We start from the raw sequence: 26,668 nt of genomic DNA on the forward strand, positions 1-26,668 counted from the left end.
TACGTTGCAAGCTTGCTAAATGAATACTTTAAGGTTTACCAGCTTTTTAACAAAGATAAAATATTCTCATCCAACATTTTATGTGCAGTTTTCTACTTACAAAGTCTTGACGTATGTCATTGAAGTCTTTGCCATATTTTTCCAGTGCCTCTTCAAATAAACTAGCTTCAGAAGCTGACCACTCTTCCATTTCATCTCTGCATAAAACAGGCCCTCCAAGTGGTACTAAGACACTAATTGCACTGCTTAAATCATAGCTGTGCCTATACAATGTATCCATAGCATGAAACTAAAGAAAACAAACAAAATGGAGAGAAAAGATCAGTCAGAAATGCAAACTTGCCAGATTATTTAAGAACAGGAATACTAAAATGCATGATGCACTTAATTAACACTAATATACTTAGGTGTTTATTTTTTAAGTAACAAAATTAAGAAAAAATTTAAAAAACAGATTACCTATTTAAAATGTCATTGACTGATTTAAGAAAATGTTGATTTATAAGGTGTGTATTTAAAAAAATGCATTCATTTGTTACAGTAACCTAACCATGAAAATCTAGGGCCTCCAGGCACAGGTATTAACTGGGAAGCCAGTAAGTTTCAGCATCCTTTCAGTTAAAAGTGCCAGAATCACTTCACCTATTATACAGGGTTGTCACAGCCTTCCTTGACAAGGGAATAACAGATTATATATCAGACAGAGAAAAAATATTCCCAGGTTGGATTAAGACAATGACGCACTATGAACGAGAGTTACAGAAAACAATGGAATTGAGAATCAGGGTGACAAAACAGAACTACACATCCGTGTTACACAAACAAAACAAAACACATATCCATGTAAAAACAGTAACTGGTTGAGATCTTCTAAGACCAAGAACAGATGACTAGGCTTGCTTGAATCAGCTAGGCTGGCATGGGTTTCCTACATATTTCAGGAGAGAATGATATAAAGAGTAATTTGAAACGAGGAAAAGATAGATTAGGATAATATACCTGTTTTTTTTGCAAAAGTACCTTGGGTCTGGCTTATTTAAAACACATTCTTCTTCCATCAGAAGCTGTGAAGAAACTTAGGTTCTAAAACTTTAAACTTTGAAAAACCTGTGATGGTATTTCTACTGGAGAACCAGAAATTCATTCATAACATATATGCACATTTGTATATGTGGAAGGAAAACTGCAGAACAGGGTGACTGGCTCTGCTGTGTCTGGATAAGCATGTAGGTGTGGCCCAGAATTCGTCGGCAAGGTGACCAAATCCTTACCAAGTGAGGACTAGTTCTATTTAAACTTTCTAACATATGGGGGCACCTGGGTGGCTCAGTCGGTTGAGCGTCTGACTTTGGCTCAGGTCATGATCTCACTGTTCGTGAGTTCAAGCCCCACATCTGGCTCTGCGCTGACAGCTCAGAGACTGGAGCCTGCTTCGGAGTCTGTGTCTCCCCCTCTCTCTGCCCCTTACGCCCACTCACGCTCTCTCTCTCTCTCTCAAAACTAAACACTAAAAAAAAAAAAAATTTTTAACTTTCTACCATATGAAAGCCAAGTCCCGCACCTTGTACACCGTATCTACCGATATTAAAATTTTCATAAATGGGGATAGTATCACATCCACGTGGCAACATGTCTCTTAAAATTTAGCTGGTGAGTTCCCTACTACTCATACAGGAGTATAAAATAAACTCAAATATCAACAAACACCTGTTAAAGAGAAAAAAATCATTGGCTACAGTATGCATTAAAAAGACCTATTTATACTGTGATACATTAAGATACTGAATATGAATTTGTTGACAGAACTAAAGGTGGGATTCAGGACATACAGACATGTTTAAGGTACAGTAACTAACTGCTTTAATAAGGATTAACATCTCTCTTAAATAAATCACTGGATTCTACAAAACAAAAGCAAGGAGGAATCTCATTATCTGTTCCTTAGTCATAATCACAGCTAGGACCACTGATCACGTACAGTCTTTTGCTGTATGTGTCACAATCATGGAATAACTTCAATTTTTAAGTGAATTTCTTCTCACCTTTCCACAACAACGGTTACAAAAATGTTAGAATTTTTGATCTTTGGATCTTTACTCTTTGCCTGTGCTCTGCAAACTTCATAATCAACGAAACCCCACTTTTCTAGCTAAACTTCTCACTTGACAGACTCATCAGTTTCACTGTACTGTGCACTGTTAAACAAGTTTACATCACTCCTGAAATTATTTAGTTCCTAGATAACTGATCTACAAAAATGAAAGCGAAGTTCAATAGCATGCAGGGATCCCTTCAATGACTAATATATTACTATAAACAGTTATTTTTGAAACTAAATTTACAATGGATAACAAAACTGAAGATTAAATGGTATTCAAAATCAATAATTATACAAATTAACTTTGCTGCTGACATTCCTCAAGAGGTAGTAGTTCTTATAATTAACAGGTGCTCTGAAACCCAAAGTCACAAGACTAAATGAGTGTTTCTCAGCTGATATTATAGCAGCCACTCAAAGCATAAAAGGATCTTCGGTCTTTTGTTCACGCGAGGTGATGAAAAGGCTTCTCTTACAGGCACTTTTACAAATGACGATAGGCTATTATCTCATAGAGTTTCAAAGAACCAAAGTAACATCACAGGCGTTATAAGTGATTATGACCCAAATCTGAAGCGAACAGATTGTTTTAATGGTTCTGTTCCTCACGGAGTGTGTGTTACTGGACACCGAAGTCAGCAATGGCTTTCGGAAGACTAACCTCTGCACTGTCACAAATCAAGTGGAAAGAATGGGTCCAACTTATAGGCGACTGGAGGCTATGAAACCCCCAGAGTCCACTTTGAAACGCAGCCCAGAGGAGAGCGCTGTCATGATCAGTATGTGTAGAAAAAAATCTACATCCCATCAGACGTATGCACTATGGAATTCCCAGGGAATAATTTTATTTAAATTGATGACCAAATTCATAAAGGAAAACAGAGGACCACATTATGGGCTACAAGTCCATATTAACTCCATCTTTCTGACACACATAGGAGGCTCCTTCTGAATGGACTTTTACGGAGTTCAACATCACGCTAAAAAGCTGTAAGCAAAACACAGAATCTACCTTCTATAACATAACAGACAACATCAAGTGAAGACTCTCAGAAACAGGCTAACACAAGACATAGAGGAGTCTGACATCTGACTTACGGTTTATCAGTAAGATAACAACAATTCCAAGAGCTAGACATGTAAGAGAACACACTGGAAGATTCCATTTATATGAACTTTGAGAAAAGTAACAATCAGTGGTGAGAGAAGTCAGAATAATGATTCCCTCAGAAGGAGGGGGCAATCAATGACTGGGAAGAGGCATGAGGGAATCTTTTGGGATTCTGGTAAAGTTCTTTACCTAGATCTGGGTGGTCGATTACATGAATGTATACATATACACAAGTTTGCAAACGATGCACCTAAGTGTACTGAATACACTTTACTGTGTATACGCCTCAATTTAAAGTAACACAAAGAATTTAAGGAGTAAATGTAAAACAACAGAAAGTCTTCCCTCCAGATAAATACTTTACAAAGATTACCATGTTTTCAATAGAGATACAGATACACACAAGATCCATTCAAATCTAAATTTAAAAAATCATAAGAACTCAGCACAAGCTGTTCTCTCTGCCAAATAGTGGTGAAGGTGTTGTCATATTTCATCTCATTCATAACAGATGGAGATGACAAACAGAAGTATTTTCGGAGAAAGACTGACAATGAAAGCTTGGCAGTGAAATTCTCATCCTTCGCTCATTAAGTACAATCACACAACGGTAGACTGGATTATTATTCAGCAAATATTCACTCCCTCCCCTGGGCCTTCACAGAAGAGGAGTCTTCCACTCCACTGATGTGGAGCCTGGCCACGTGACCTGACTGGCAGATAAGATGTTCAAGATACGTGACAGAACAGAGCCCTGGCATGTGTTTGCATATCTAGGTTTGCCCTCTTGAAATACTGGCTTTTGTCACCCGAGGAGGAGATACACATGGAGCAGATCTGGACTCACACTGTAGTTTGGCGCCTAAATTGGCCCAGTCTAGTTCAGCAGAATCCTAGACAATCTGCAAAGGAGTATATAAGAAATTAATGCTTGTTGTTATAAGCCACTGAAATACTAGGCAGTGTAACAGATACTGTGTTTTTCCTTTTGAGAGTAAAGAACTTACTCACTCTGTGCTAGATGTGCTATCAGCTGTCACCTTTGGAATGATTTCAATTCAAGAAAGAATCATCACCCAAGATCATGCCCTTTTCCTGGCACAGCCTTTATCCAATGATGCAGGAGTATACAGGCTCAGCCCGTCACCCGGATTTGGGACAACTCTTAGAAGAGTCCCGTGGAGTCGGCGGAGGCTTCAGGTATCATAGCCCACTTTCTTCCTCTGTTCAATCCTGCCTCCATCCCTCCTCTTCCACAGGTTTTTTTTTTTTTTCTTAAATTTTTTAATGTTTATTTTTGAGAGAGAGAGACAGACAGACAGACAGAGAAAGGACGAACAGGGGAGGGGCAGAGGGAGAGGGAGACATAGAATCTGAAGCAGGCTCTAGGCTCTGAGCTGTCAGCACAGAGTCCGACGTGGGGCTCGAACTCACGAAACAGGAGATCATGACCTGAGCCAAAATTGGACGCTTAACCAACTGAGCCACCAGGCACCCCCCACAGGTTTTGATTCCTAATAAATTTCCTACATACAAATCTCTATCTTAGCCTGTTTCTCAGAAACCCAGCATGTAACATGTAGCATTATTTTGACAACAGCTAACTGATATACATACATATTCAATCCTAACTATTGATTTGGTCAGAATGTTACAAAAACTTTGCATGTGTACCTCCAGCACAAACTATAGCATTCAGAACACTAAATCTATTCAAAATTAATGAGCATATGGTTTTTCCCAAGCAGAAGGTGAATATAAACTCTCAGGAGTAAACCACAAACCATGATCAAGGCAAAACATTTTATATATATGTAAAAGAGAAGTATGCCATACATTCTCAAGTTTTGCTTCAATGCACAGTATTCAAAACAAAATCCCAGGGGCGCCTGGGTGGCGCAGTCGGTTAAGCGTCCGACTTCAGCCAGGTCACGATCTCGCGGTCCGTGAGTTCGAGCCCCGCGTCGGGCTCTGGGCTGATGGCTCGGAGCCTGGAGCCTGTTTCCGATTCTGTGTCTCCCTCTCTCTCTGCCCCTCCCCCGTTCATGCTCTGTCTCTCTCTGTCCCAAAAATAAATAAACGTTGAAAAAAAATTAAAAAAAAATAAATAAATAAAAATAAAACAAAATCCCTCATTCATCATCAAATTTGTTAAGACTTAGTTGTCATTCACTCAAATCAATCTCCAAGACACCCTGAGTCATGTCCTCATGTGTATTCAGACCTTTTGATTATCACAGGAAAGCTACAGGGCTAGTAAGCCACTGTAACCCCATGGCCCTAAATGTCCTTTGCATAAGCAGAACTGAAAATTCTTCCCCCCTGGCTCTGATTCTAGACACAAACCAGACAAATACAGTAAAACCTTGGATTGTGAGTAACTGGTTCTACGCGTGTTCTGCAAGACAAGAAAACATTTCTAATAAATTTTAACTTGATCAACGAACATTGTCTTGCAAAATGAGTAGTACATGATGCTGAATGTCACACAATCACAACTGAGCCAATGGTTCTTTCTCCCCCCCCCCCCCCACCCTCGCTCTGTCTCTCTCTCTGCGGGATTGTGGATGATTGTCTCCCATGCTTGGATGCTTGGGTCTCAGGCCACGGTGTTTGGCAGAAACCAGTGATTTTTCAGAACATTGGAAGGTGCCCACAGCTGGCACCAGTGTATTTTTTGTCACTTCAAAGCACCTATGGACAGTCCTTTGCTCTTCCATCCAAGAGTAAGCTTAGCAATGCCATGCTTCATTCTAGGTCAGGCCGCCTGCAGATATAGGCCCTTTCCTCTGCTGCCTTATTGCCAGTCACATTAAATACAGTAGATGACAAGAGAGTATTCATACTGTACTACAGTCAACATCCGTTAGTGATAGTGAAAGTCGTCCTACACAATAACCTCCCCTCTCGTCTTCCTCACACCAGCCACGAAGGTTTTCAAAGGTTAAGTATAGGCTAATTTGTTTATTCTTCTTTATATTTTATCTTTTCTTTATAATTTTGTAATGATTACAGCAGTGTAATCATTTTTAAATTTTTTTTTTTCAACGTTTATTTATTTTTGGGACAGAGAGAGACAGAGCATGAATGGGGGAGGGGCAGAGAGAGAGGGAGACACAGAATCGGAAACAGGCTCCAGGCTCTGAGCCATCAGCCCAGAGCCTGACGCGGGGCTCGAACTCACAGACCGCGAGATCGTGACCTGGCTGAAGTCGGACGCTTAACCGACTGCGCCACCCAGGCGCCCCAGTGTAATCATTTTTATATGAATATTTTGGGGTTGTGGAATGAATCATCTGAGTTTCCATTATTTCTTATAGGGAAATTTATTTTGATATACAAGTGCTCTGGATTACAAGCCTGTTTCTGGAATGAATTATGCTCACAAACCAAGGGTTTACTGTAAAACAACTATGTGAGGACACTGAAGAACAACCAATGCAAGCAAGGGGAGACTAAAATAATTCAGGAAGAATATGTATGACACGTGAGCTTCCACAATGACTTAACCTTTACCTTGATGGCATTTTCTAGACAGAACAGACAAAAACAGAAAGCTTCTTTTGCATTAGGCCATGGTAAAAGTAAGACCCATGGAGCAAAATGCTGGGGAGGATTATATTGCAGGCCCTAAAGGAAATCACAATATAGTAAAAGAATTGGCCTATGTTTCTCTGACCACAACCCCCAAGGCAATTAAGATAAACTTATGAACCTCCTTTCCTTGGAAATTAACTCACAAGTAAATGCAAAATTATAAAGTAAATTAGGAAATACTTAGAACCAAATGATAATGAAAATACTACATATCAAACTTTAGGACATATAGAGGTACATTTATAATCGTAAATATTGATGATGGAAAACTAGACAAAGTTGATGGGCTAAAAAATCAGTCTTAAAAAGCTGGAATGGGAGGGGTGCCTGAGAGGCTCAGTTGGTTAAGCGTCTCACTCTTAATTTTGGCTCAGGTCATGATCTCAGAGTCGGGAGACTGAACCCCACGTCAAGCTCCCAACTGGGCATGGAACCTGCTTAAGATTCATATTCTCTCATTCTGTCTCTCTCCCACACACACAACGCCCCCTGCCCCCCGCGCCAAAAAAAAGAAAAAAAAAAAAAAAGCTGGAACAGAAATATCAGAGTAAAGCCTAAGATAAGTAGAAGGAGGAAAATAAACAGGAAAAAAAAAAAACTAAATAGAAAACATATAATAATAATAAAAAAAACATACAGGGGCACCTGGGTGGCTCAGTCGGTTGAGTGTCCGACTTCGGCTCAGGTCATGATCTCACAGTTCGTGGGTTCGAGCCCCGCGTCGGGCTCTGTGCTGACAGATCGGAGCCTGGAGCCTGCTTTGGATTCTATGCCTCCCTTTCTCTCTGCCCCAACCCACTTGCATTCTGTCTCTGTCTCTCTCAAAAATAAATAAACATTAAAAAAAAATTTTTTTTTTAAAAAGGGGAGCCTGAGTGGCTCAGTCGGTTCAGAGTCTGACTTCGGCTCAGGCCATGATCTCGTGGTCTGTGAGTTTGAGCCCCGTGTCAGGCTCTGTGCTAACAGCTCAGAGCCTGGAGTCTGCTTCAGATTCTGTGGCTCCCTCTCTCTCTGCCCCTCCCCTGCTCATGCTCTGTCTCTCCTCTCTCTGTCAAAAATAAACATTAAAAAAATTTTTTTTAATTAAAAAAAAATACAAAAAAATCAACTCAATTAAAATCTCACTGTTTTAGATAATAAAAAAGAAAAGAAAAATCTGGCAAAACTGTCAAAAAAATGGGAAATGACATACATAAACAATAACAATGAAAAGCTACTTATAACTGGAGACTTACCAATTTATTCTAATTAAAGAATACTCCGAAAACTTATGTTGATAAATTTGAAAAGTTAGGGAGAAATGGAAATTCTCCTGACTTAACTGACCAAAATGGACTTAAGTAAAATAAAAACTTATTTTAATTATAAATCAAATTATAACCACAACCCAAACTAAGGGATGTTCTACAAAATAAATGGCCTGTACTTTGAAAATGCCACGTCATGAAAGACAGAAAGAATGAGGAACTGTTCTGGACTGAAAGAAATTAAAATGATATAACTAAATGCAATAAATGATTTTCAAGGGGATCTTAAAGCAGAAAAAAATTTTTTTGTTTTGTTATAATGAACATAACTGGAACAACTAGAAAATCTCACTAAAGCCTCTAGATTAGATAACAGTGCTACAGTAACATTCATTTCCTGCCTCAGTGATAGAAGGAAGAAAAATTTCATGTGTCATATGATTTACTGCAGTGGTAGTCTTATTAGTTTTAATTCTAATTTATAGCCTTGAGAAAATGGACAGTACTCTTAAATTTTAAGAAAACGTGTTTTAAAAAAATTACATGGATTCTCAGTTCATCAATTTTACACTCATTTTGAAGACTAGATTTCTAACGTAAGCTGATAAACCTAAAATTTTAATCTGAAGATTTATATATTCTGCAGACTACAATTCCTTTAAATGCTGTAATGACCATGAATTGCAATCTATCCTCAAATTCCCAGTACCCTCAATGCCCTAAATGAAATACGTAATTTCAACAGGACTCACAAATGAAGAGAATGAAATGCAGGATTAATGGCTAGCAATTTTACAAAGAGTTAATATCTGAAGAATAAAATTACCGTTGGTTAAGTCAACTTTCTATTTTCAAGAAAATAAGTTACTTACTTTTTCTAAGTTTTTCTTGAAAAAATTTTTATCGTAAAAATTACAGCTTGTTTTAAGGGGAAGATCTTTATTATTTTTTTAAAGTTTATTTTTGAGAGAAAAAGAGAGCACAAGCAGGGGAAGGGGCAGAGAGAGAGAAGGAGACACAGAATCTTAAGCAGGCTCTAGGCCTGCATCAGCCCAAAGCCTGACGTGGGACTTGAACTTGAACCAGGAGATCATGACCTGAGCCGAAGTTGGACGCTTAACCGACTGAGCCACCGAGGCACCCTTCAGGGGAAGATCTTTATATCATATAATTCTTCATATCAAATTCTATATTCTTGGGACAGGTACATCTGCAATTTGTAGTTATGCCTGTATACCCTCTTCTTGTCAACAGATAACCCCCTGAAGCAGTACAGATAGGTTTCATAGTATTATTCCCATTGTGGATGAAGAAACTCAGGCACGGGGAGGCTACATAACTTGTAGAAGACTAAATGGATCATAAGCTATAGGTCCAGGGGGAAAAAAAACCCCAGAGAATCATAAAAGTATATCCACTTGTACACCCATGTTCATAGCAGTATTATTCATAATAGCCAAAACGTAGAAGGAACCTACGTTTCTATTGAATAAACACAATGTGGTATATGCATATGATAAAACACTACGCAGCCTTGAAAAGGAAGGAAAAGATGACACAGGACAATATGGATGAACCTGAAGACATTATGCTAAGTGAAATCAGCACGTCACAGAAGGGCGAATACCGTGTGGTTCCCCTCCAATGAAGTACCCAGAGTAGTCAAAATCACAGCAACAGAAATTAGAACGGTGGTTGCTAAGGGCTGGGGAATAGGGAGTTGTTATTTAATGAGTACAGAGTTTCAGTTGGGGAAGACGAAAACATCCTGGTGATGGCTGCACAAGAGTGTGAATACTTAATGCGAGAGAACAATACGCTTAAAAATGGCTAAAATGGCAAATTTTTATGTTGTGTATATTTTACCACAGTTTTTAAACAAGTATGTCCAGTGCCAGAAACTTTCTATAACTCCTGGTCTTTAGACCGTGTGTGTTCAGCTCTGGTGACACAATGAAATTATTTTCAAATACATATCACTCGTAGTGATGAGATGCATTCAAAAAAGACCTATTAACATGCTAGATAACATTTTAATAGAAATAACATACTCCAGGGGCGCCTGGGTGGCGCAGTCGGTTAAGCGTCCGACTTCAGCCAGGTCACGATCTCGCGGTCCGTGAGTTCGAGCCCCGCGTCAGGCTCTGGGCTGATGGCTCGGAGCCTGGAGCCTGTTTCCGATTCTGTGTCTCCCTCTCTCTCTGCCCCTCCCCCGTTCATGCTCTGTCTCTCTCTGTCCCAAAAATAAATAAATGTTGAAAAAAAAAAATTAAAAAAAAAAAAAAAAAAAGAAATAACATACTCCAATGACCTATTTTAATAAGAACCTATTGTCTTATGTCCCAGAGAGAGAAACTAATTTATTCATTCTCAGATATTTACTGAACACCTAGTAAATATATCCCAGGAACTATGCTTGGTACTGGGAATTCAACAGTGAGGAAAAACAGGTATGGTGACTATATTGATGAATACTACAAGCTGATATGTAGGGAAGGGGAAGAAGAAAGAGAGACACGTTAATGAAATAATCACAAAAACAAGTGTTTAATTACAAATAATTAACATGGAGGAATGTTGTTGGCTCTCTCCATGAGCACACCACAAGAGTAACCTGCCCTAGACGGATAGATTAGACACAATTTGAAAACAGATTAAGAGTCAATTAGGTGGTGGGGCACCTGGGTGGCTCAGTTGTTTAAGTGGCCAACTCTTGGTTTTGGATCAGGTCACGATCTCACCTTTTGTGGGTTCGAGCCCAGCACTAGGCTCTACACTGTCGGTGCAGAGCCTGCTCAGGGTTCTCTCTCTCTCCCTCTCTCTCTGCCCCTCCCCCACTAGTTAGTTCTCTCTCTCTCTTTCTCACTCTTTCAAAATAAATAAATAAATTTGGGGAGCCTAGGTGGCTCAGTTGGTTAAACGTCCAACTTCCACTCAGGTCATGATTTTGTGGTCCATGAGTTCAAATGCCACATCGGGCTCTGTGCTGACAGCTCAGAGCCTGGAACCTTTTCAGATTCTGTGTCTCTCTCTTTCTCTGCCCCTCCCCTGCTCACACTCTGTCTCTGTCTCTCTCTCAAAAGTAAACAAACATTTTTTTAAAAACCCTTAAAAATAAATAAATAAATAAATAAATAAATAAATAAATAAATAACAGTTAATTACATGGGGCTGTGAGAGCATCCAAGCAAAGGGAACTAAAGTTGCAAAGGTCCTGTGGCAGGAGACAGACCACGGAATCAAAGGAAGGCTGGCTGGAGCCCAGAAGACATAGAGGAAAGGCTGGGGTACAGGACAGGACAGACTGGCCAGGCAAACCCCCACAGCTTTTTTTGACTCTTTTAAGGATCTGGGTTTTTATCCTGAAAGCAATTAGAGGCCAGTAAAAGGATGTAAGATAGGAGACAGCAAAATAAAAATTGCATTTTAAAAAGATCAGATAGAATTAGAGATATCCCAGAATGCAGTCTTCTCCCTAGGAAATCAACACAGCCTGACCTTTCTCAGAACCAGACTCAGCATCAAAAATCCTGTTTCTAGCACTGAGTCTGTCAGAAATTAAATATGAATCTTTATAGAAGTTACTTCACCATTATCCCTAATATGATCTATCCTGGAAGATTTTTGAGGCCCCAAACAACTCAAAAAACTCTTTTTCTCAGATCTTTTCCTCCAACTTGCTTTAGTCCTCAGAGTTCAAGGAAAAGAGAAATCTAGCACTTCTTTAATTACCTGTTTTCCGAGACTGAGGCTATGCTCTGGCGATAGCTCCCTACCAATGCACATGGCACCCTCCGCCCCGTAACAGGCCTGGCCCTCCGCCAACTACCTACAGACCACTTCGGGGTTTACTGTGCTCTAAAGGATTTTGTTTCCACAATGGGGCGAAGGGAGGTCAATGTAGGTTGTAAACTGATTGTTTTTTTTCTTTGCATATTGTACAAAGGACACTTTACATCTTAATGAAATGAGGGTGAAATCTAGGAAGCCTCCATGACAACTTCAGTGTTGTAACAATTATAAATCTTATCATGTTTCTTAGACTAGCACTGTTTGAAATTCAGTCTAGCTATGATTGTAACAGGTCTCAAAATAAGGAAGTCAGACCTAGCAATCTGCAGGCATCTTAATTACCTGCTCCCCAAACATTACTGGTGATTTGACAAGTAGCATGCAGAGTATAGGATAAACAGATGCTTCAGATTAAGAATGCTGACAGTCAGCTGCAGTCCCTTACAGGAAAAGCCACAGTGAAAATCACCTAGGACAGACCACTGGAGTTCCCACAGTTCTGTAACCGTGCCCTCTCTGCAGTAAGAAGTCTTCAGAGAAAGTCTGGTCACCTGATGGAGAAAGGTACTAACCACATCTGTATAGGTCTGAAAACACTGAAAGGAAAATAAGAACCTGACTCTCCAAATTCAACTGAATGATGAATCTAATTTTCATTTATTTTTTTAAATCTAATTTTCGGGGCGCCTGGGTGGCTCAGTCGGTTAAGCGGCCGACTTCGGCTCGGGTCATGATCTCACGGTCTGTGAGTTCGAGCCCCGCGTCGGGCTCTGCGCTGAACACTCAGAGCCTGGAGCCTGTTTCAGATTCTGTGTCTCCCTCTCTCTCTGACCCTCCCCCGTTCATGCTCTGTCTCTCTCTGTCTCAAAAATAAATAAATGTTAAAAAAAAAAAATTGAATCTAATTTTCATTTCATGGTACAAAACAACTTACCAGCTTCTCAAATGATCTTTTTTGGAAAACAATCTGCAAAACTCACATTATCAATGTACAAGTAATCAACTTTTAACCACTCCCACTCATTTCCATACAGGTGCCCCAGGATTTTATATGTTAACATCAAAGAGGAAGGCATGAAGCTACCAGGCAAAGAGGACTAAAGGTGCAGGACATGGCATCTGAAATCACAAAGTGCATCAATTTCCTCCTGCTTTTGTGACTTCTGAAAGATATCAATTTCATGGCACTGAAAGTAATCTAGACACAAGAGCAACATATAGAAAGAGTCCAAGTACCGCTGAACCTAGCTTCCGTTAGAGCAGGAAACCAAAGCATTTCAATGTTGCAGACAGAAGACCAGATCTTCAGCGCTGCCTAATCCGATGCAAACAATAACAATGATTTTTAAACCCAAGCCATTTTAAGGAGAGTGAAACAAAAAAGATGTAATCTGGGAGAGAGAATCTCAGGTAGGAGTCAAGAACAGATCCAAATCCTGTCTCTGAAACTGAAACCAGCTGTACAAACATGACAAACACAATTCCCTGAGCCTCTGAGTACACTTCTGCTTTAAAAAGTAACAATTACAGGGGTGGCTGGGTGGCTCAGCTGGTTAAGCGTCTGACTCTGGATTTCAGCTCAGGTCTGATACCAGGGTTGTGGGATCGAGCCCCACATCACATCGGGCTCCACGCTAAGCACAGAGCCTGCTTAATATTCTCTTTCTCCCTCTGCCTCTCTCGCCCACTCCCGCACTCTTTCTCTCTCTAAAATAAAAAGAAGCAACAATTATAGTAGTAAACAATTTAAGATGGTAGATATAACACAAAGTGTCTTCCTAAAAGTGCTGAATACTAAAAGAAAAAAAACAGAAGAAATGCAAACATTGGAGGGTGTGAAAGCATCCAGCCAGAAGGAACATGTAGGCAAGTGCTGCAAAAGATAAACACAAAATGATGTTTAAACTAATTAAGGTACATAGGTTGTGTTCTCTTTAAAATGCTTCTTTTATAACCCGCCTTCACTGACAGAAACAAATACCGAATCTTTAAAAACTCTGCCCTCTTAGGGGGCACCTGGGTGGCTCAGCTGGTTAAGTATTTGACTTTGGCTCAGGTCATGATCTCACAGCTCAGGAGTTTGAGCCCCACATCGGGCTTTGTGCTGACAGCTCAGAGCCTGGAGCCTGCTTCGGATTCTGTCTCCCTCTTTCTCTCTCTGCTCCTCCTGAGCTCGTGCTCAGTCTCTCAAAAATAAACAAACATTTAAAATAAAATAAAGACTCTGCCTTCTTCCAAAAGAAATTCACCCGCTGTCCCACCAGTCACCACCAGTGGGAAGCAGAGAGTTGCTGTAGCCCGAAGCAAAAGCTCACATACCTGCTCTTCACCTGTTCACACCTATCTTCAGGCAAATCAGCCCCAACTATCACAGGGCTCTGTACCATCTCAGAAACAGGTTCTCCCTTGTCACTCCTCAGAGGGTGGAGGGAATCTGCTGCACTACAACAGGGTGAGCATCCCCAGTTATAATCTGGGAAGCATTATCTCGGAAGATGAGTGTTAAACCATAAGACAGTAGCTATGTAAGTAACAGTATATCTATACAAGGCACAATCACACAACATTAAAAAAAAAAATTCCAGGGGCGCCTCGGTGGCGCAGTCGGTTAAGCGTCCGACTTCAGCCAGGTCACGATCTCACGGTCCGTGAGTTCGAGCCCCGCGTCAGGCTCTGGGCTGATGGCTCAGAGCCTGGAGCCTGTTTCCGATTCTGTGTCTCCCTCTCTCTCTGCCCCTCCCCCGTTCATGCTCTGTCTCTCTCTGTCCCCCAAAAAATAAATAAACGTTGGAAAAAAAAATAAAAAAAAAAATTCCAGATTCTCATGATGATATGAAAAAGTATTTATTTTATATTGTTAGGGAATATGTGGTGGGGGAGGCAAAGTACAAAACTCTGATTTAAATGACTTCCACTATGTGTTAAAAAAAAGTTCACATGGGGGCACCTGGGTGGCTCAGCCAGTTGAGCATCCAACTTTGGCTCAGGTCATGATGTCACGATTCGTGAGTTCGAGCCCCATGTTGGGCTCTGTGCTGCAAGCTCAGAGCCTGGAGCCTGCTTCAAATTCTGTGTCTCCCTGTCTCTCTGCCCCTTCCCCACTCGTGCTCTCTCTCTCTCTCACTCTCTCAAGAATAAACATTAAAAAAAAAAAGAAAAAGAAAAAAAATGTTCATGTGGGGCTTATCAGCTTTTGTATAATGTGGTACTTGTGCAGGGACAGATCAACAAAACAGAGAAGAGATAACAAATCCAGAAGCAAGCCTAAGCATATCTAAAACCTTGAAAAAAGAGGAAGGAAGGATTACAAAATCATGAGGACAACAAATTCAATAAAAGGTATTGAGATGACTATTTTCCATATGGAAAAAAAGACTCCTATACCTCATTCAAGTCTCAAAAATAAACTCCAGATATATTTATAATCACGAATATGAATACTATTTTTAAACTGTTAGAAAAAAACAATGACACAAGTGAAGAATGGACAAAGGATAAGAATCTAAAATATAAAGAAAAACCACAAAGAGTCAATAAACAAGAAAACCTGCTTAACCTTATTAAGAAATACAAATTAAAATGAGGGAAGCATCAGGTTAGTAAAAATCTTAGTCTGAAAATAGCCAATGTTGAAGCCAATGTAAGAAAATGGATGAGGACAGGAAAACACTCATTGACTGCTTGTGGGATTATAAATTTCTACCAGGGCACCTGGGTGGCTCAGTCGGTTGTGTCTGACTGTTGATTTCGGCTCAGGTCATGATCTCACGGTTTGTGAGATCGAGCCCTGCATAGGGTTCTGCCTTAACAGGGCAGAGCCTGCTTGGGATTCTCTCTCTCCCTTCTCTCTGCCCCTCTCCATCACATGCTAGTGCGCGCGCACACACATACTCTGTCTCTCTCAAAATAAACACACATTTTAAAAATAAATACATAAATTTATTTTTGCCTTGTGTAGAATAAGTTGGCTGTGTTTGGGCAAATCCAAAGTGATCAGTGCCCTATGAATCACTATGAATAACTATTTCCATTCTAGTTATGCCAGAGAGTTCACATACACACTCACAAAGGGTATGTGTTGGGATTTTCAATGCAGCATTATGGGTAGTAGCAAATGAAAAATGTTTTGAAGGAGTCCAGATGTTCATCGGAAAGAGAATACATAAGTAATGTGGTGTAGTATTCCATGAAGGAGTACTACAAATACTACCCAGTGGTTAAAATGAGTGAACTAGGGGTAAAAAAAAAAAAAAAAAAATTAGGGGCACCTGGGTGGTTCAGTCGGTTAAGAGTCTGACTCCGGCCCAGGTCATGATCTCACAGTTCGTGAGTTCAAGCCCCGAGTCAGGCTCTGTGCTGACAGCTCAGAGCCTGGAGCCTGCTTTGGATTCTGTGTCTCTCTCACTCACTCTGCCCCTCCCCAGCTCATACTCGTACTCTGTCTCTGTCAAAAATAAATAAACTTAATAAAATAAAATAAAATAAAATAAAATAAAATAAAATAAAATAAAATAAGTGAACTAGGTATGTGTTTATTAACATGGCTAGAGAGCAGTAAGAGGCAAAGAGCAAAATGTCACAGAGTAAATTGAAACACATGCAAAACAAACTTTATGTTGTTTTCAGACACACAAATACATAGTGGAACCAGAAAAATTAGATACACAGCAAATCTGTTATAGTGGCTGCCTCTTGACAGGAGGCAAGGGTGATGGGCATTAGAGGTACAGATAGAGGATGCAGAATAGGACTAGGGAGACAGTATTAGAAATTATAATTGTTGAGATTTTTTTTAATCCAAAGAACTAAAACACTAACATTTGTTTTGGGTGGCTCAATACATTATCCTCCGTACTGTTCTGTAATTTGCGGGTATTACTGTTCATAATACACGAAGAGTGGCTGAAAGGAAATATTACGAAATGGTAAGAATATTCCACTCTGGATAATGAGTACAAGACTTTTTTTTTTTTTTGCCTGCTGCTGTACTAAATTTTGCAATTTTTCATAATAAGCATACACTAATTTTATAATTGGGAGAAAAATCTTGAACGTGGAAAAATATACAAGTGGTGATTAGATTCCACATTACTTTGGTTCGCATAAATATCTGTTGACAGGATTTTGAAGGTTTTTACAAATGTGACACTGTACTCTCACATCTTTGGTAAAGTACAACCTCTAAACAACCAAAATATAAACCTATTTTGAAACCCCGAAACTTTTATGGAAAACATTAATGTACCAATGGAGAACAACTTGCTTCTATGAACAACATTCTAGTCTCGAAGAAAGCATAAAGAGAGGTGCTCCATGATGGCTACAGACTGTTCATGCTTTCACCATTATCTATACTGTAAGAAAGCACTGTAAGAAACAAATTTGATGTGAATTCTGCATGAGTTTTTACATTACTGCAGTATTTCGTTGAAAGCATTTCAAACTGGAACATAATGAGAAAGTAGTAAAACCTCTCACTGTATTCCATTCCATCAGAAAACAAAATTGAGGGGCACCTGGGTGGCTCAGTCGGTTGGGTGTCAACTTCAGCTCAGGTCATGATCTCACAGTTTGTGAGTTGGAGCCCCACATGGGTCTCTCTGTGCCGACAGCCTGGAGCCTGCTTCTGATTCGGAATCTCTCTCTCTGCCTCTCCCCTGCTCACACTCTGTCTGTCTCTCTCTCAAAAATAAACAATAAAAAATTTTAAAAAAGGGAGCGCCTGGATGGCTCAGTCGGTTAAGCCTCCGACTTCAGCTCAGGTCATGATCTCGCGGTCCGTGAGTTCGAGCCCCGCGTCGGGCTCTGTGCTGACAGCTCGGAGCCTGGAGCCTGTTTTGGATTCTGTGTCTCCCTCTCGCTGACCCTCCCCCATTCATGCTCTGTCTCTGTCTCTAAAATAAATAAACGTTAAAAAAAAATTAAAAACAACAACAGCAACAACAAAATTGAGACTTTTAGGAGTGGACTTGAGGAAACCTGTCATGAGGTACTGAGTGCCGGTATCCTAAGTAACAAGATTTGGATTAGCATTGAAGTACCTGAGACAGAAAAGAGTGGTCCGATTTTGGATATATTTTGGGGAGAGAAATTCCAGCACTTTTTGATGCATTTTATTTGGCAGTGATTATGGCCTGAAGAGGTGAAAGGAAAACATGATTGGAAAATGTATTTCTTTATACTATAAAACTCTGATAAATTTAACAGGAAAAAAATTATTGCTCATGTTTTTCTGCATACTCTGGGCAAGACTGCATTTGTAGTCATCATCAACAGAGCATAGTAATGACTTCTTTTTTTTAGTTTATTTGTAACATTTATTCATTTTTTGAGAGACAGAGGGAGACAGAGCGTGAGTGAGGGAGGGACAGACAGAGAGACGGAGACACAGAATCTGAAGCAGGCTCCAGGCTCTGAGCTGTCAGCACAGAGCCCGACACAGGTCTCAAACTCATGAACTGTGAGATCATGACCTGAGCTGAAGTTGGACACTTAACTGATTGAGCCACCCAAGTGCCCCTTTTTTTGGTTTATTTTGAGACAGAGCGAGAGAGTAAGAGAGAGAGCGAGCGAGAGAGCGCAAGCGGGGGAGGGGTGGAGAGAGACTGGATGTGAGCTCAAACTCACAAACCATTAGATCATGACCTAACCCAAAATCAAGAGTCGGACACTTAACTGACTAAGCCACGCAGGCACCCCCACAGTAATGACTTTAAAGAGAATACCTAGATGGGAATGCAAGCTGGTGCAGCCACTCTGGAAAACAGTATGGAGATTCCTCAAAATACTAAACATAGAACTACCCTACGACCTAGCAATTGCACTACTAGGCATTTATCCAAGGGATACAGGTGTGTTGTTTCGAAGGGACACATGCACCCCCATGTTTATAGCAGCACTATCAACAATAGCCAAAGTACGGAAAGAGCCCAAGTGTCCGTCGATGGGATGAATGGATAAAGGAGATGCGGTATATATATTCAATGGAGTATCACTTGGCAATCAAAAAGAATGAAATCTTGCCATTTGCAACTACGTGGATGGAACTGGAGGGTATTATGCTAAGTGAAATTAGTCAGAGAAAAACAAAAATCATGACTTCACTCCTATGAGGACTTTAAGAGACAAAACAGATGAACATAAGGGAAGGGAAACAAAAATAATATACAAACAGGGAGGGGGACAAAACAGAAGAGACTCATAAATATGGAGAACAAACTGAGGGTTATGGGAGGGGTTGTGGGAGGGGGGATGGGCTAAATGGGTAAGGAGCACTAAGGAATCTACTCCTGAAATCATTGTTGTACTATATGCTAATTTGGAAGTAAATTTTAAAAAATAAAAAATTAAATTAAAAAAAAAAAGAGAATAACTAGAAACTAGTATTCAAAAGAGACAGGATGGATAACATAGTGTCATGAGTTATGGTGTATCCAGCATTAAATAAATAGCTGCAGAGGCAAGAAGATCTACATTATTTATAATAAAGCAGCCGTGAAGAGATATGTTATTATGAAAAAATATGAGATATGTTATTATGAAAAAAAAAAAAAAAACCTGAAACTGAAAGTTTCAGTTTCAGTTTTTTTTTTTTTTTTTAAACTGAAACTTTTATTACATGTAATGGATATCGGTCAAATAACCTCACCAAAACTCAGTTTTCTTATCTGTAAAATGAGCACGTTATCATGCTTGTCTCAAAAGGCTGTGGCAATCATATACAGAAAGTAACTTCAATTGGCAAACATCTGGGGCGCCTGGGTGGCTCAGTTGGTTAAGCATCCGACTTAGGTTCAGATGATGATCTCGTGGTTCATGGGTTTGAGCCCCACACTGGGCTCTCTGCTGTCAGCACACAGCCTGCTTTGGGTCTTCTGTCCCCTTCTCTTTCTGCCCCTCTCCCACTCATACTTCCTCTCAAAAATAAACGTTTAGAGAAAAAAAGAGTTCCTTCTCACATTAAAAACTGTAAAGCATTATATTTGATACATAACGATTTAAGTACATAGATAGAATATGAGGAAAAAAGCATACAAGTGAAACGAGATGGGTCAGAATGTTTTCCCCAGAATATTTTTTTATTGTTTCACACCTATTCCATCAGCAGCCATTCATATTCGTCGCAGCTCACAAACATAAGCGGTGACTTAGGATGAGACACTCTACCCCCAGTTAACCAATCAGCCAAGTCAAATCAACCTAGCAGTCAGCAGGGCTAAGAGCCAGAAAGCTCTTTCAACAGAAAGCTCTCCCATCCATAACACTGCTATACTGGCTTTAAAATTAAAGTAGCAGAGGGAATAATAACCTCTAAATTTCAAAAAGCATCTTACCAGGGTGATGTCTCGAGAAGCTGCAGCTGCGCTCATATGCAAACTAGGCTGCCTCACAGAACTGCTGCAATCAAGGGCTCGAGCAAACGTCCCAACAGCACTGAATAATCCACAAAAAGAAAGAAGAAAAATTAAGGCAACATTATTTTTTTATACTTAAAAAAACACACTTGGGTAGTGCGTGAAAATTGTAAAAGTCAGTGCTAAGGATCCAGGGGCTGCGAGCTGAGGTCTGAGTGTGAGTCTCAGCCTTGTCTGCAATGGGCGTGTGGCGCCTTGGACGAGATGCCTCAGTTTCTTCCTGTGTAGAGAACAGTGGTGGCCAAGAAGTGCACTACGTTTGTCTCTGCTACAGTTCTTTTTGGTGGGGGGGTGGGGGGGAGCTCGTTTCCTTCTTGCTCTTGGTGTGGTCATTTAGGGAGGATCCCCCGGAGGGGACTGCACTAGGCAATCTGCCTCGGGGACTTAAGAGAGAGGGGACAGCACACTACGAAACCAAACCTCTTAAGCATCTAGCAGTCTCAGAAAGTCGTCATTCCTGAGTGTACTGGCCTCCAAGAGAGGAGGTAATCCCCTAAACAGGCAGTGGGGAATTATTTCCCATGTCCTTTTATGGTTGGGGCTCATCTTGGTCAAGACTTTTCTTTACACAGGAAAACAGGTAAATTTACACAGGTAAATAACAAATATAGCTGTCAGGTGGGTATGTGCTATGGAGAAGAAGAAGAAAAAAAAGAAAAGTCAAACAAGTTCTTAGATGTTTGAGAATCAAATAGCCAATGAAAAGTATTTTCTTTAAGATTTAAGCATTGATAAGCCAATTAACTATATATGGGTCATTATAATGAAATTGAGAAAAAGTGATTTGTGTGCCATAAAGAAGGGAAAGATCTATCATGAAATGCCATGGAGCAACCAATTTGGTATTCAACTGTGCTCAAAAAATGAGATGTAAGTGAGCTGCAAAGTTTGACTATTACTGCAAAACAAGTTCTGACCACTTTTTTTTAGCCTAAATTGTGAAATCCCAGGAACATTTTTACCTTGAAATGAGGTATCATCAATTGTAGCAATTCTTCCTATAAATAGGGCTCAAGATGTAATAGATTTCCACTTAAAAAACAAAACAATTACCACAACACTTTTTTTCACTTAATGATTTAGAAGGCCTTCCCATAAAGCATGAAATAAACATTTAGACCTGCTGCGTGTTGTGTTTTATTTTATTTTATTTTATATTTTATTATTATTTTAATTTCTTCTCTCCCTTTATTGTGTTTTAAGCATGTTAGCTGAGGAAAATTTTTTAATGTTCTGATTAACATAGAACACACATGCATAAAAACACACATTGCACAGCTATGCAGTAACTGCAAAGTGAAGCCATCCATGTCACTAACACCCAACTCAGGGTACGGCAACCGCACCCCAGTAGACTCCTCCTGCTCCTTCCCAATCTGTATTCTCTCCTTCGTCCCAAAAGAGAACCACCATCATGGATTCTAACATCATGGGTTAGTTTTGCTCATTTGAAAACTTAACAGAAGCACATACTATGTACTCTTTTCACATGCAGCTTCTTCTGTTCAAAATTATGTCTGTGGGCTCACCCACACTACTGGTTATAGAGGCGTTCATTCATTTTCCTTGCTATGGAGCATTCCTTTCTATGATGCCCCCTCCCCCTCTGTTGTTGATGGACATCAATGCCCAGTTTGGGGCTACTCTGGGTAGTGCCATGAATGCCATCTGTATATGCAACTTTTGGTGCACAGGTGTATGTATGCAATTCTGCTGAGTATACAGTCAGGAGTGAAACTCAAAGGATGTGTAGGTCAGATGAGAGCAAAGTGGTTATACCAACTTACACTCGCACCACCACAATAGCAGGGTGCTGGTTGCTCTACCTACCAATGTTTGGCACTTTCGAATTTTCACCATTCTGGTGGAATGTGCAATGGTATTTGATTATGGTCTTAATTTGTATTTTAGACCATTTAAAAAAACAAAAACAAAAATTGAGGGGGTGCCTGGGTGGCTCAATTGGTTGAACATCTGACTCTTGATTTCAGCTCAGGTCATGATCTCAGAGTCCTGGGATCAAGCCCCACATCGGGCTCTGTGTTGAGCATCCAGCCAGCTTAAGATTCTCTCTCTCTAGGGGCACCGGGGTGGCTTAGTCAGTTGAGTGGCTGGCTTCAGCTCAGGTCATGATCTCGCGGTCCGTGGGTTCGAGCCCCGCGTCGGGCTCTGTGCTGACAGCTCAGAGTCTGGATCCTGCTTCAGATTCTGTGTCTCCCTCTCTCTCTCTCTGCCCTTCCCCGACTCCACTCTGTTTCTCTTTCTCTCTCTCTCAAAAATGAATAAATGTTAAAAGAAAAAAAATTAAAGATTCTCTCTCTTTCTCTAAAAAAAGAAAAAAAAAATGAAAAAGGCACCAGGTGCATCTCCTTGGTGTCTTTCATGCTGGCTTGAAGGAAAAAGGAAAAAACAAAGAAAACCAAATTTGAAACTGCAATGTCTACTAAATAATCCCAGATCTGGGTAACCTGCCTGGAGTCTAGGCCAGCGGCTCCACCAAGGATTCATTTCCACTCTCAAATCTTCAATCTCCTCGATCTACTGACTGGCTTCCCCAGCAAGGTACATCAGGTCTCCATCCGAGCACCAGTGGCTAGGTGTCTGAGTGCTGGAGTCCAAACGCCTGGCTGCTGACATGACGTGTGACTTCCATGGTGCCAGGCACCATGAACAGTGCTGTCACGTCAACTGTGCTGTCATGTCAGGGTGCGGTGAGACCCTTTTATCCTTTGGGTCATGAAGAAAGTTCAACAGAAAATTAGAGAACATAGTGAAGACCCTTGTGATCACATCTGTATCTACTGGGTTCTACTATTTTGCCAGACTTGATTCATTGTTTAAGGAAATAAATATTAGAAATGTTGTTAGAGCCTCCTATACACATCTCCCACATCATACATACACATGACATACATATTCATCTATATGGCCATTAATGAAAACATGGTTTGTTCATGGTATAACTTTTTAAGTGATCATACTGTGTGTACCCTCACTCAACATTAGTTTTGAGATTTATCTCTTTGCTATATATCCCTCGAATTCATTTTCATTATTGAATATACTTCAATTCACTTACCAAGTGCTTGTTGACATATTCTTAGGGTTTTTTTTTCCCCAATTTTCCACTATTTACACTGCTATGATACACTCACTTACTTGCTGCTTTGCAGTAACTCTGCCATGAATATCATTTACTTTTATAATTGAAACAATAAAAATACATTTTTGTCCCATTCATTTTCTCAAAGGGTGTGTGGTGGGTCAAGTGCGGAGAGCCAGCCAGTCAGGCAGCCAGGCTTAAGGCTCTCAAAGAAAGTTATACGCTTAGCAACAGGCCCTCCTCATACGTGGGTGCAGTAAGAGGAAGGCAAGATGCACATCATTATGGACACCTGAACAATCCCCATCTAGCGTCAAAGAGATAACTGCTTTAATTAAAGATATGGGGATTCAGGTGATGAATTTCATCTTCATACTGTTCTGTAGTGCCCAAAGTTTTACCAGAAGAAATTATTATTTTCTTAATCGGTAAATTAATAAATATATTTTCAAACAAAAACTAACAATCATACTTAGGAAGTGGTATGATATATATTTCGGCTTTCTTACTTAACTAGAAAAAGAATACAACCAATGGAAAAGGTAGAATACAAAGAAAGAAACATACATACACCTATAAATTCTTACAAAAAGAAATTTCTTGGAGTTGGGGGTGGTACAGTTGGTTTAAATGCCCAACTCTTGATCTCAGCTTAGGTCATGATCTCACAGTTCGTGAGTTTGAGCCTCGCATCGGGCTGTGTGCTGACCCTGCTTAGATTCTCTCTCTCTCCCTCTTTTTCTCTCTCTGCCACGCCCCCGTTTGTGCGCACGCGCTGTCAAGTAAAATGAACAAACTTAAAAAAAAGAAAAATGTTTAAAAAAAGAAATTTCTTGACTCAACAGTGCCATACTTACCGTGCTACAACTAAAAACTGGTCAATCTGTCGATCTGTAAGTGGGCTATTTGGATCCCAGACTTTAACTTCCAATTTGGACTGTTCCCTCTCATCGGATTCTCCTGTCCGAGAACAAAAGAAATGGAGTCTTGTTACTTAACAAGGCAACCATTGCATTCCGTCGAGGACTGTGGGCACTACTGCGTTCAAAATTTGGTACATTCTTTCAGCAGATGGACAACATTTTGTAAAGTGAACACTGATAATAATACAACGAAACCAACCACAGCAGATTTTCATTTAGTTAGTAACATGTATTTCCTGGGTACTTGCATGTGTGAGGCACTAAACCTCATGCTGAGGGATATAAAAACAAAACAAAAAGCACGCCTGCTATGAGACGCTTTCACTGGTAAAACTAACACATAAGTAACTATGATACAAACGAAAAGAAACGTGTCATAAGGACATACAGAAAAGGCTGTAAAATTCTGACAATGAGAGGCATCACTTCAGACAAGCTAGGGAATGATGTCATAAAGGGTGTGGTATTTCTGCTAAGAACTGAAGGCTCTGATTGCACCAGCAGGGAGAAGGACTTAAAGTAAGAAATAAGAATGTGAGCAAAGTCATGTGGCTTTAAGATGTGACAGAAAAACAGCTCATTTTGTCACAAGCACATTAAAGGGAATGGGAGTAGATAACTAAAAGAAGGTTACGAACATAGTACTGAAGATTCTACACAGATTTTACTTCGAGGCAATGAAAAGCACCAGCCTTTTCAGTAGGAGAGTGGCAAGACCAGAAGGAAACTTCATACCTCACACTTAGCAATGGTATGTGATGAAGACAAAATATAGTGCTGACGATGATGACAGACAGCAAAGACAGGAGACAATGTGTAGCAGGTAAATTTCAAGTCTTGAGAACTGCATGCATAGGGTCGGCATTAACAGAAAGCAGGAATGCTAGCAGGGCTGAGGAAAAGACTGACAATAACGCAGGATGCTTGCTTTATTTTAGGAATCTCTCACAAGGAGATAGAACTGTCAGGCGGGACTCAATGTCAAGACAAAGGATAGTAACGGAAAAGAGATGTGGGAAGCAACTGGAAGTCCGATTTACAGCTACGGGTTTCTTATTAGGCTGGGGACTGATTTTGGCTTTGTTTAGCTTTTGATTTATGAGGCAGAATGCCTTGCACTGACTGATACACTCTGAAGCTAAACATCCCTGGTGACAATCCTAGGCTATGAGCCTCTAATGTGCTCAGTCCTAGCATAGGAGCAAGCAGGAATCAGGCTCAACAGGAGAAAGGGGTGGAGGAGGGTGGCAGGGACCCAGCCTTTCCACCTGCAGTCTCCTAAGTCAGCCACTGCAGTCAGGGTGGGGCTTGCCCTGCCTTGTTCAAAGGCAGGTAACCACAGAGCCAATCTCCACCCCCAACATAAAGAAGCACAAGCAGAGCAGAGCGAGTACTAGATCTAAAGTGTTTGAAAGGACTTTGGTTTTCATTGTTTGTTGCTTACAATTCTCAGCAACCTAAGCCAAGACATTCAACATCACCTCACAGTTAAAAGCCAAAAGATTTGCCAACTGTATGAAACTTGAGAGTAGAATCACACAATTACACTTCCCTGTAATCTTCAAAAAATAAAACTTAAGATAAATAATAACAGTACGAAAGATAATAATGGTAAATAACACAGGATGATTAAATGATGATGGTATCCAGTATTAAGCCCCTGTCACATTATATACTCCAGAATGTAATGATAAAACTGGTATTTACGTTTCAAATATAAGTTAATTAAGTTGACACATTTCAATCCCACCCATACATTCTACAGCATATAGCAGAAAGAGAATTCTGTGTAAGAATTCTAAACAGGGGCACCTGGTGGCTCAGTCAGTTAAGTGTCTAGACAACTTTGGTTCAGGTCTTGATCTCACGGTTTGTGGGTTCGAGCCCCATATTGGGCTCTGCGCTAATAGCTCAGAGCCTGGAGCCTGCTTCAGATTCTGTGTCTCCCTCATTCTCTCTCTGCTCCTCCTCTGTTTGTGCTCTCTGTCTCTCAAAAATAAACAAACATTAACAAAAATATAGCAGCAACAACCACAACAAAATAATAAATATAGAAATGTTCCTGGGGTGCCTGGGTGGCTCAGTCAGTTAAGTGCCTGACTTCGGCTCAGGTCACGATCTCACAGTTTGTGAGTTCAAGCCCTGCATCGGGGCTCTGTGCAGATAGCTCAGAGCCTGGGGCCTGCTTCAGATTCTGTGTCTCCCTCTCTCTGCCCCTCCCCCTCTCATGCTCTGTTTCCCTCTCTCTCTCTCTCAAAAATAAATAAAGATTTAAAAAAATTAAAAAAGAAATGTTTCTGGGGTGCCTGGGTGGCTCAGTGGGCTAAGCATCCAACTTTGGCTCAGGTCATGATCTCACGGTCCATGAGTTCTAGCCCCACGT

General features: G+C 40.4%; 1 protein-coding gene across 1 annotated transcript in view; it reads right to left on the minus strand.

The window, feature by feature from the left end:
- The window catches only part of MTA3 (metastasis associated 1 family member 3), a 175,783-nt gene that overhangs the window by 52,992 nt on the left and 96,123 nt on the right, over positions 1-26,668 (minus strand). Inside the window, exons 7-9 of the mRNA XM_047069159.1 lie at positions 24,220-24,322; positions 20,179-20,278; positions 101-289 (exon numbers count right to left, since the gene is read on the minus strand). Of these exons, the coding sequence (XP_046925115.1) occupies positions 101-289; positions 20,179-20,278; positions 24,220-24,322 (392 nt within the window). The remainder of the gene's footprint in view (positions 1-100; positions 290-20,178; positions 20,279-24,219; positions 24,323-26,668) is intronic.

The sequence above is a fragment of the Lynx rufus genome, unplaced genomic scaffold (assembly GCF_022079265.1).
Source record: "Lynx rufus isolate CCGP_SWC_20201006 ecotype Redwood Valley unplaced genomic scaffold, mLynRuf1.p SCAF_8, whole genome shotgun sequence".
Lineage (NCBI taxonomy): Eukaryota > Metazoa > Chordata > Mammalia > Carnivora > Felidae > Lynx > Lynx rufus.